We start from the raw sequence: 12463 nt of genomic DNA, 5'->3' as shown, positions 1-12463 counted from the left end.
CATAAAAACACAAAACTAGAAGCCATAATACATATTCAAAGGACCTGTAAATTAACCAAAAAAAAAAATCCCTAACAAAACATTGTGAGACAAAGAACCTCCAAACAAGATGTTGAATTCAATTTGTGTTGACCATTTACTACTAGGCATGGGGCTAAAAGTGGTTTGTTTCCCCATAAGGCTTCCTTGAAGAAAACTACTAATCTTTTTCAAGTGGTTATTAATTGGAACTAGCTTTGGGATTGGGGTGGGGGTATGTGTCCACTTCTTTCAGCTCTAGGACCCCAACTAATGTAGACATGTGCAGGCTATGTGCATGCTACTTCAGTCCCTTGGAGTTCATATGTTCATGGGTAGTGCTGTGTTCAGAAGGCCTTGTTTCCTTGGTGTCCTCCATTCTCTCTGACCCTGACATTCTTACTACCTTCTCTTCTGTAGGGTTCCCTAAAGCCTGAGGGGAGGAATTCAGACATCCTATCAAGCAAGGCCATATGCAATATCACCATGAAGTCTAAACCAAAATGTAGACTATGGAGTCCTGTCTCCAGGGAGACTATAAAACTGTCAAAATTATGGAATCTTACATCAGAAAAGACCTAACTTGCAATTCTACGTGTGTTGAGAATTTGCATTTCTCTTATCAAAATTATTTGCATTCTCTAGGCAGAGGGAAGAGGTTTCATCTTGCTGACAATTTCAACTAATTCATTTTACAACCTGATTCAAGAGATACACACTTTACCAGTGAGTAACAAAATGCATTCATGAAATAAAGGCAAATGTTTTGACACATTAAAGCCCTACTGTGTACTTAGAATATTTTTTCCTATTTCTGCAGATAGATTTATGTGTTTCTTTATGAAAGACCATGAAACAGCTGATGATCTAAGTATGTTTCATTCTCTCTCTCTTCAGACTTAGCTGGTAATTATTTTAGATTAACAGCTGAGCTTTTGGGCCCTTTTACGTTTTCTTTTTTGTGACTGCTCTCCTCAGAGACCCTTTCACATCCTGGTTCCTTAGGCTGTATATTAATGGGTTGAGCATAGGTGTCACTACAGTGTAGAATACTGCAATAACCTTACCACCAGCCCTGGAGGACTTCGACTGGGGTCTCATGTACATAAAGATGGCAGTTCCATAGAATAAGGTCACAACTGTCAGATGGGAGGCACAGGTGGACAGAGCCTTGTGCCTCCCAGAGGCTGATCGCATCCTGAGAACAGAAAGAAGGATTCGGGCATAGGAAACAATAATAAGAAGGAAAGGGATGAACACAATGATTATACTGAACACAAAAACCACCATCTCAGTGAGTGAGGTGTCAGTGCAAGCCAGCCTCAGAACTGAAGGAACCTCACAGAAAAAGTGATTCAGGACATTTGGTCCACAGTAGGGCAAGCTCAAGGTGAGAACATTGATGACCATAGAACTCAGGAAGCTACTGGACCAAGAAATGGCTGCCAGTTGGACACAGGTGTTTTGATCCATAATAATAGTATAATGAAGAGGGTGACATATGGCTACATATCTGTCATAAGCCATGACACCAAGAAGAACACATTCAATCATTCCAAAGGAGAGTGAGAAGTACATCTGGGTAGCACAGCTGGCAAAAGGGATGGTCTTTTTACTCCCCACCATGTTGGAAAGCATCTGTGGGACATTGGTGGATGTATAACAGATGTCCAGAAAGGACAAGTTAGTGAGGAAGAAGTACATGGGAGTCTGCAGGCGAGGTTCTATCTGGATAATAGTGATGATGATGATATTGCCTACCACTGACAATATATAGAAAAGCAGGAATACAAAAAAGAGAACGAGCTGTACCTTGGGATCAGATGAAAGCCCCAGAAACACAAACTCAGTCACTGTGAAGTTTGTTTTCATATGACCCATCTTTTCAGGCCACCTTTAACAGAATCAGGCACTCCCCTGAAGACCAAGTTTCCAATTGGGCAGTATATTTTTGACCAGAGATTTAAGAAAATAGTTAAAGATCTTAGTGTTTGATTTTAGTATTCTGAACCTTAGTGCAATTGGAAAGCTGCCTTCAGCTTCTTGAGAGGGTTTTCAGATGACATCACAATGCTAATTCATAGTTCAATTTAATTAATCAGAATTATTGCCATTTCTCAAAGAGAATTTCATTTTACCAGCCAAAAATTACCTTGTGCTCTATTCTTTCTCCGAATCTTTTGTCATAAATCACCTACTTCAAAGACATACAATTCAGGAGGGCAGGAGGGAATAGCATTCATAGAGACAGTAATGAATACTACTGCTCTGTGCATGACCTACTGATCAGTAAGTAAAACCATGGTGGCAACATATGCCACCTCATAGTTCCCTGCTGTGTCTTACACTGCATAGCCACCCTGACACAGAGAAGAACAAAGGCTGAAAACCAGTTGAAGTAGGCATAAGGCACACTAATAACTGGTTCTCATTTCCCTATGTTCATACTGTGTGATAGAGAATGGTCTTATTACATTTAAATAATAATAATAATAATAATAATAATAATAAACAATAATAATAATAAATCATTTGTGAGAATTTTAAAGATTAAAGAAAATAATGTCTGAATAATTTTGTGTAGCAATAAGAAGAATACAAAAAATATCTAATTCTAGTAGTACCAACAAATTATGATGGTGCTATATTTACCTGGAATTCACATCTATAATTATAACCAGTGGAAATGAATAACTTTACTGAAAAGGATCTGAACATGTTAAAGTTAGTAGGACTTTTTACAGAGAGCTCCTTAGGCTCTTCCTATTTGCCTCGAGAATATACATAGTGTTATATTTGGCTCACCTCATTCCAGCCCATTTAAGAGAAATAACCTAAAAATACATGAGATAGCAAAAAATCTTGAGCACAGACACATTGCTGAGGAGTATCTGCTAACCATTCACCCATCCATTTGTCCATTCTGTTTTCATTTTCTCATCTTCTTGTTCATTTCTTCCTTTTGATATTATTTTGATACTTTGCATCAGATGTCCGCACACTAGTAGATATAATAAATACTCTTGATTCTCTAAATGATTGTGTTGTCCATGGGAATATATAAAGAATGAAGTCTTATGGTGCCTGAGGAAGTGGAACATATGCTTAAGAAGCTTCTTCACAAAAAATGTATTTACAGGTCATGAAACGACCACAGCTTGCAAAATACCCTTTTGCATGCAGTTTTCTTTAGAGGTATTTTAAATACTTGTGTTTAAGTAAAGGTTTTCAGGTAAAATCGTGATTTGAAATGATTTTAAGATATCTAGACTGTGAAGTCCAGAAACTAAATTAACGATGGACTTAGAAAGTGCTAAGTTGCAGGTTTCTTTTCCTCTTAAGCAACAGAGGAAGAGAAGAGCAGGGGGAGGCTTCCAAGTTCCTTTGCAGATCCTCCAAAAAGCACTTAGACTTTATATTACAAACAAGAAACGTTAGTGTGGTTGTTAGAAGTGACTATAATGGCAACAGATGGTATCTATGGTTTCTCCAGTAGATCAGATTTCTCTACGTATAAGAGCATGATTATACACAGTCAGGAGAGTGGATGTCTAGGGGTGCAGAACTCTAGAGGGTTTGCTTTACAAAAGCCTTTCCCATGTGCCTGGCTCCTTTACTCTCTGGTTGATAGGCCTTGCACATTCATATTATCAGTCTGTACCTTGTTGAGCTCATCTGTAGAACAAAACAAAGATATCATCTTGTTGCTGGAGTTTTCCTGCCTGGCCCACAGTCAGGACAAATCTCTCTCACCCGCCAGTCCCAAGCCGCTCAAACCCGATCAAGTAAACACAGAGACTTATATTGGTTACAAACTGTATGGCCGTGGCAGGCTTCTTGCTAACTGTTCTTACAGCTTAAATTAATCCATTTCTATCAATCTATACCTTGCCACGTGGCTTGTGGCTTACCGGTACTTTACATCTTCCTTGTCCTGATGGCGGCTGGCAGTGTCTCTCTGACTCAGCCTTCCACTTCCCAGCTCTATTCTCCTCCTTGTCCCGCCTATACTTCCTGCCTGGCCACTGCCAATCAGTGATTTATTCATTGACCAATCAGCAACACATTTGACATATAGACCATTCCACATCATCATCTATTTCAAATATCTGATATATAACGTATAAAACAAATGAGATAATGAGTGCAAACATAAAACAAAAGCAGGCATTGATCATGTTTTCAATGCATGAAAACTCATTATGAAATCATTGTCACATGATCCATATTAAAGAACTCTTATATGCACAGAAAATGAACTATTGGCCATCATAAAGGAAGACTAAGTCTTTGATACATGAAACACTTAAATGATTTGCAATTATATGATTTTGCAATTTATTAATAATCTGAATTTTTTGGGATAAATACAGAATATTTATTGGAAGCCCATACACATGTATAGGCATAGGCACACCAATGTGAATTTATACTAATAAAATCATATCAAATTTATAGTTGCATATATGTCAATATGTGTGTACAAAAAATTGGGTAAAAGTAAAGGACATAATATTTTGAGTAAACTTCTAAACACTCTATATTTCAAAGTGTCAAATAATAGGATAATCCCTTAATTCTTTCTTGTGCACATTTGCTCCAAGAGCGTCTTTAGTCACTTAATGTCTTCAACTGCTACAAACATCTAGAAACTATGCAATTGCAGAGCTATTGTGAATATAAATCAACTCTCTTCCTATCTGAACACACAGTTGTGTCTCTTTCACAAAGGAAAGGGGGAAGTACATTTAGAAATAAGAATAAAATCCAAAGTATGGAGCAAATTCATAAAAATGAGGATGAAGTTTCAGGAGAGTTTGCATAACTCCTTGTAGATTTCATATAGACATCATTATCAATACCTCATTAACTATATGACCTCCATTTGCTTCACAGGGCAGTGGCCACCATTATCCAATGTCTTTTCCCAACATACCTGCTTTGAAAACTGTTTATACAGTAGGCATGATTTCCTTCTTGCAATAACCAAGTCTTTTGTTTCTAAGAGCCTGTTCATGTTTGCTTATATTCCTCCAGCCCATGGCTTATAATAAGCACTATTAAATGCTGCAAAACTCCAATAAATCCTTGCTTTTTCCTGTATTTGTCTTCATCCTAGATGAAGAGTAAACCTATTTTCATGATAGCCAAGATTTAGTAAAATATGTACTCAAGAAAAAGAATTACTTACCAGTGATAATTTTGCTTAATGCTCAATAACTCTTTAATTCAGTTAAGAAGCAGTTGAGGTGGCATGATGTTTAGAGATCAGAATGTGTGGCTAAACTACCGTTTTCCCCAAGTAAGGTCCATTGGCATTATATACACACAAACCATTCTGCATTTATGCACTACAAAGTTAAGAACAGGTAACAAAAAGTCTGAATATCTTTACAATAAACTAGAAAAGTCTTATGCTCCATCATAAGTTCAATAACAAAATCTAATGTTCAAATATATGTGAAGATTACCTATGAACTTCAAATACATATGAACTCAATATGTTTTCTGATGTAATCAAGTTGTTTATCACTTATATTTGATTGTTAGATTTGGTGGACATCAGGGTTACTTTTGATTTTTTTTTTTTTTTTGTAACTACTTCTTTCCAGGGATAATTTTTCAAAACAATATATTGTAGGGATTAAAAGAGAAAATTCTGGAAAAGAAAATAAGACTATGAATGATGAGCCCAATACACAGTACCACATCATTTGGGCAGGCTGAATTTATTCTTGTCCTATGATAAATAAGAGTTATGTTAGTATTAATTAATTAAATATTATGAGATGATGTAGTATTGTTGCAGAATATGTACAGAAGTTTAGCACAGCATTTAACAGAGAATTTTACAAATCACAGCAAATAATATTTTATAGACTCCAAGTTGACTCAATTTGCTACAAATAGTTGTTCTTTTATGATTATTTGTTTAAAGACAGAATCTCATGTGAATCGGCGTATCCTTAAGCATCATATCTAGCTGAAGTTGGCCTCGAGCCCCTGATCCTCATCTCTCTAGCTCTCAAATGGTGTAATTATAGGCACACACTACTACATGCAGATTACTAAAATCTGAACTCAATATAATCATACTATTAATGTTCAACATGTTACTGTAAAGGCATTTATAGCCTACTTTGGCTCATATAAGCCTTGCTGTCAAAATGTATGCTTTCTTTTCATGGGTCATTAGTTCCTCAAAACTAAAATTTATTTTGTTAGAAATAAAATAGAAGAAGCAAAGTAGTTTAAGGAATAAGAAATAGTAGAGATTACCTTAGAAAACATTTATGAGTGTAAGAAAAGCTAATCAATCTACTTTAAAACCAACTTTCTAATGAATTTATCACTGATATGAAAATTATGCTGGAAAAATAATTACCATTTGAACAAATAAGGATACAGCATTAGTATTGCTTAAAAGTTAGATATGGATGTTAGATTACCATTTGTCAGGAATTGACTTCATGAACCATCTTGAATGAATTTTAAAGTGTGTAAAGGAAAGAGGAAAATGTGGAAGAGCTTAAATCAACAAATATGTCTATGAAATATCATAAACATTTGAATAACTCTTGATGTTGAATAAAAGAAAGTACATAACTTCACCCATAACAGATCTTTTCTTTACTGAAAATGAAAATATGACATTATTTCTGCCTACTATGATCTTTATTACAGTTGTAAATACATAAATTTCATCTGATCAGAGAGACTATGAAATTTCTTTAGATTACCTAAACACACATAATAATCTATATTTTATTTCTAAAAATCACCCAAATTACTTATTATAATTATTAATTTTATACCTCAAAATCTACTACAATTAAAGCTGTAGATAAAATGTGCTCCAATTCATAAGAAATGCATGGAAATAATCTATGTTGTACCTGCCCTCTTCATGTATAAATGCAGACAAAAGGCTTTAAGGTACAATGCTGGTGAAATTCACGTACAGGTAAGCACAACTTCACAGAAATGATTTTGTAATGATAATATTACCAGAATGCAGTTCAGCCTTTTTATATAATGAAAGAAAAAGTTAGTGTAAACATAATGAAATTTCTAAATCATCTGAGTTCTTTATCATGTTAGACAACTGAATTTTAAATTCTTAAGGGAAAATGTCCCAGCCCAATAATTAAAATTTAATTATTTGAACTGAGGAAATCCTGGCTGATGTGTTTGGTTATTGTCCTTCTACTAGATATTTGTGCACATAATTTGCATAAATTTTTCCATTGTCAAAAAGATGATCATTAACCCTTCAATCCCTGTGGTTCTAGGACAAGATTCTAGGACATCAGGGTTACTTTTGATTTTTTTTTTTTTTTTGTAATTTAGTTTAAATTTAGAAATTCAATAATGTATCAATGTCAGAGAGACTTTACACAGCCTTGAACTAATCTAAATCCATGAAATAGGTTCTCCAAGAATCAGGAAACAGGTGATTGTGTATTATATAAACTAATGAAATTGTCAAAAGAAAAACCTATCATTTTATACAATGGCCCTAAGATTAATTTAAAATTAAGTGAGTGCATACACAGGAACAGCAATACCTAAAATAAAGGCATCCTCACATATCAAAGCGAAGATTAATTTTAAGAAGTCTATGACACTGTTCAGCTGCTGTGCAGTAAGAAATAAATGTAGAATTTCTGTGCATAGAAATGAAAATAATTGCATTTCTACTGTGTGAATAAATTGAAAGTGTATTAGACTCCATTTGCATCTAAATTAGCTGGACTACCTGAAGAAGAGGAAACCTTGTCTTACCAAATTTGAATATTATACAGCTATAGAATCAGCAATATGTTCTATGATACTAATGTTCTTTCTATTAGAAGGTCATTAATTTATTTAGTAATTTCCGAGTGTTGCATTCTTTAATAAGGGAATTTACAACACCATATCCTATAACTTTTACAGTAGTTTTAATTAGCAGTTGCAATTATTCTTGTTCAACTAATGAGGCAATAAAAAGTATTCCAGCAGAAAGTTATCAGAGAGAGAAACTATAGAAACCCAAGATATAAACGTAAAGATCCTATATCCAATCTAACCTCCTTCTCATCATAGTGACCACTAAGATAGCAGATAAGGTTTTTAATATCTATTGAACAAGAAAGGCAATAGCTTTTGGGCAGAACCTAATTCTATGAGCACATTGTATTTCGAAAAATTATGGTCAAGAGTTGGACCTGATGATACATACATACTATCAATACTGATACTTACCTGGTAAAAGCAAAAGGATTTTGAGTTGGGCCTAATCTGAGTTACAAAGGAGAACTTAAGCTGTCATTCCTCACATAGCACAGTCTAACATGGGTTTTTGTGAGACAGGGTCTCTCACTGGACTTGAATTCATCAAATAGTTATACTGGCTGCTCATCAAACCCCAGGAATCCATGTATCTACATAGTCCCAAGTGAGATTACAACAATGTTCCACCAGTCCAACTTTTTCACATGGGTTCTGGGGATTGATTTCAGGCCCTATTGTTTAGAAGGCAAGGGCTTTACCAAATGAGCCATCTCCATATCTAACTTGCTGTCTTTTAATTATTTAAAAAATGCTTCATGCAATGTATTTTGATCATATCCTCCCCCTCCCACAAACCCTCTGTGATCCTTCCTACCCTCTCCCACCAACATCGTGTTCTTTTACTCTCTTGCTCTCACTCTCACTCTCTCATTCTCTCTCAAAAATCTAAGTCAAAATAAACTAACTTACAAACAAAAACACAATAAAACACACAAAAAGTTTACAAAAGGATGGAATCTCTGTTATATTGACCAATACAAGGCATGAAGCTTGCCATGGAATGTAGATGATAATATACTCCATTGGAGAAAAATTAGTTTCATTTTTGTGGGACCCCCACAGTGACTCCAGCTTGTGGCTTGACTAAAGGTCAAAGACTTCAAGCTTGTCTTTATTCCTTAAGGCCAGATAATAGGATGTTTGGCCGAAATCGTGGTTGCCAGATGTCTTGATAATTAAGGAGGTGTTTATGCCTTGAACCATGGTGTCCTTGAGAGGGGGAGATCTTTTGCCCCCCTTTGCTTTGGGTATAAAAGGGCTGTGAGAAACAAACTCAGGGCGACTGTGATACTGATTCAGAGCCCTCCTGAAGCTATCCTGTGTCTCTGTCTTTTTCTTTTATGTCTACATCTCTGTTTTTCCTATCTGTTTTTTCTCAGTCCTCACTCCCCTATTCAGGACTGTTTGACATATAGGGTGAGATCTGACATGTGGCATCTGGACAGTGGATCTGAAGACAGGGAATCCGGTGAAGGACACCGAAAGTTGAATTGAGTGCTCAGATACCAATGTAGAAGTACAGTGATTAACTCGGGAATAAATTGTATATATAGAGCAGGGTAATAGTAGAAAGCTGTTTAAAGATGTTTTAAAAGCCAGAGGAGCTAAGGATAGGGCTGCAGCAAGTAAGGTTTGAGTTTGTTATTTTCTTTTTCTTTTTTTTAGGTCTGAGAAAGCAGTTTGAAAGTGTGAATGTCTGGGTATGTCGTGTGGGTTTGAATGAGTGATGGCGTGAGTCTGAGTGAGTGATCTAGATATGCTGAGGATGCAGGCCTAAGTTAGGTCTAAAGTTGTAATATAACTAAGTCATAAAAGTTTTTTATGAGGTCTGAGAAATGTAGGCTTAAAGTATAAGAATTTGTGAAGGCTTAAAAGAAAGTAACTTAGGGTAGAACAGGTATGCCCTTGGTTTTCCTTAGCCTGGGACCTTGGATGCAGACACATGGAGGAGAACTAGAAAGCAGTCTGGAACCGAGCACCCACCTCGAATCTAACAGTCCAAGAACAAGCAGTGGCTTCAGAAGCTGCCACCACCAGCAGCAGTAGCAGCAGCAGCAAGAGCAACAGATGTCCCAGCGGGTGCCAAGAGAACCAGTTTGAGTAGCAGAGGTCTGCATGTGCCTTCTGCCATGAAGAAGCCATGAAAGGGAGAGCGCAGGCACCCGGGGTGTTTGTGAGAACCAGATCAGCATGATTGGAAGCTGCTTTTCACAACCTTGAGGAGCTGTAAAGCTGAAGGAGGCCTTGGACAGTGGCATTGTGGGAGCTGCTCAGGCTAATGGAACCTGGATGCCCAGCAGCAAGGTGAAGCGCAGCCTTGGGGCTGCCCATGTGCATCCATGGAGCAGCGGATGAGAGAGCGAAAGATGCAGGGCCACAGGCAGAGCAGGTAATGGAGCTGGGGTGCAGCAGTCATGGCTGGGTTTCTTCCGGGACAGGGGTGCTAAATGGAGAGGACCAAGGCAATGCTGAGCTGTGACTCATAACAGTGGGGCAGCCGCTTGAGTTGGAGCTGCCAAAGAAGAGTGTGGAGCCTATGCGGCATGAGGCAGTTGAGAACCTTCAGGACGCAGGACACCGGGACCCTGGACAGGCAGGCCGGCAGCAGAAGCAATGCAGCTGGCCTTGCAGCAGGCCAGCGCATGAGACCTCACCTCCCCAGCACCTTGCCTCAGATTCTTGACTAAACATGGGTGCATTTTTGGATAAACACAAAACTGAAAAACACAATGGGAATGGTTTGCAATGTGGCATGGGCAGCATACAAGGACTTCAGGGCAGCTGGCAAACTGGGTCCTGATTTTGAGCTTTCAGTGAAAAATGTTAAGACTGGTATCAGAACTAGCTTTTTGATCAACTGTGGTGACTCACAAACTGTTCCGTGTAGGGATAGAGAGGTCTGCTTTTCTGCACAGGCTCAAGATGCAGCTTTAAAAAAAATATTTTAAAAAGAGGGAGAGTTATATTCTCAGTCACCACCCTCTTTATTTTAAATTTGTATATGTACTGATGAGTAGGAGTAGGATAAAGGTCTTGCTGCTGGTATTTTGTACTCAAGGACTGGAGCTACTCATACTTCTCCCACCACAAAAACATTTTCTTGCTCCTTGATTTGGATCAAAGTTATGAGAATTATAATTTAACCAATTGTGTGTACATTGTTAATAATCTAAGTAGAATTATGGTGTTAACTTGTTAATGCTAGTAACCTCTTCTATTTACAACGAAAGTGTTACTGAATGAGAAAAGGACTCATCTGAGAGGAATTTGGCATGATACTAATGAATCCTTAGATTTGATGTGGTTGCATCAGGAAATTACTGATTTAAATAAGGCCAAGTTGGATTTTTATGCAGCTAAAACTGCTGTAGACTTCCCAGACCAATTTAAAAAGGCCATTCCATCTTAGTCATCCTTTACTCCTTATTTAGGAAGTATTGCAACCATGGGAACATGTGCATTGCTAGGGATTATTTGCTTACCTGTTATTATCAAGCTATTTGTGAACTCTCCATGGAAAGTTGATTCAGAGCTGCATAGAATTAAACTCTGCACCCTCCCTTGAAATTTTCCAGAGGCTGGTAGTCAAAGATGGGTAAGTCCTTTTCACCATCTTTCATCTTAAGACAGGGCATGAATGACTGGACTCATGTACCAAAGACAGGTAAGACTGGTTGGTTAAAAAAGGCAATGTAAGACAGGCACAGTCATCTGAGATACAGAGGACCTTTAAAAAATAAATTTAAAAAGGAGAATTGTGGGGATCCCGTAGTGACTCCAGTGTATGGCTTAATTCCTTCTTGACTCAAGGTCAAAGAGTTCAAGTTTGTTGTTATTCCTTAAGGCTAGATAACAGGATGTTTGGCCAAAGACATGATTGCCAGATGTCTTGAGATTTAAGGAGGTGTTTATGCTTGTTTGTTCCTTGAACCATGGTGTCCTTGAGAAGGGGAGGTCTTTTGCCCCCCCCCCTTGCTTCGGGTATAAAAAAAGTCTTTGAAAAATAAACTTGGGGCTGCTGTGCTATTGACTCAGAGCCCTCCTGAACCTATTCTGTCTCTCTGTCTTTTTCTTTTACGTCTACACCTCTGCTTTTCCTATCTGTTCTCAACCTTCAGCTCCCTGTTCAGGACTGTTTGTCAGGTCAGGAGCAACCTGACACATTTTCATAGTCAGTAACAATTACAAATAGATTCTTGGTTAAGGAGCAGGACTTTGTGTCCATTTACTTCCCTTTTTCCATTCTAGGATCTTGTCTGGTTTGAACTTGTGCAGGTCTTATGCATGCTGTCATAGTCTCTGTGAGTTCATATGTGCATCAGCCCTACTGTGTCTTGAAGACACTATATTCTTAGTGTCATCACCACCTCTGGCTATTGCAATCTTATGCTTCCTCATTTGCATAGATCCCACTGTGAGGGGTTTGATGAAGACATGTCATCAAACATTGACTGCTCCAAAGTCTCTTATTCTCTGCACATTGTCCACTTGTGTGTTTTTGTACAGAATTCATGTTAGTTCGTGTGCTTTTTATTTTGATTTGGTTTGGTAATTTTTTGTCTTATTGGTGTGTTTGTTTGTTCTGATTTTAATTTTTTTAAGTTTTGAG

At 37.4% G+C, this 12463-nt stretch overlaps 1 protein-coding gene across 1 annotated transcript; it reads right to left on the bottom strand.

Moving 5' to 3' along the window:
• Positions 1–963: 963 nt before the first annotated feature.
• LOC128101247 (olfactory receptor 10A7-like) lies at positions 964–1899 on the bottom strand. The gene has a single exon (XM_052724195.1). The coding sequence runs from the start codon at positions 1897–1899 to the stop codon at positions 964–966; it is 936 nt and encodes a 311-aa protein (XP_052580155.1).
• Positions 1900–12463: the final 10564 nt, after the last annotated feature.

The sequence above is a fragment of the Peromyscus californicus genome, unplaced genomic scaffold, assembly GCF_007827085.1.
Source record: "Peromyscus californicus insignis strain IS unplaced genomic scaffold, ASM782708v3 Scaffold_7__1_contigs__length_154581171, whole genome shotgun sequence".
Lineage (NCBI taxonomy): Eukaryota > Metazoa > Chordata > Mammalia > Rodentia > Cricetidae > Peromyscus > Peromyscus californicus.
The sequence above is the reverse complement of the archived record's forward strand: the minus strand, read 5'-3'. Positions and strand labels throughout refer to the sequence as shown.

Excerpts from the sequence above, each read along its gene's own strand:
- LOC128101247 (XM_052724195.1), bottom strand. The coding sequence starts at position 1,899 with ATGGGTCATATGAAAACAAACTTCACAGTGACTGAGTTTGTGTTTCTG.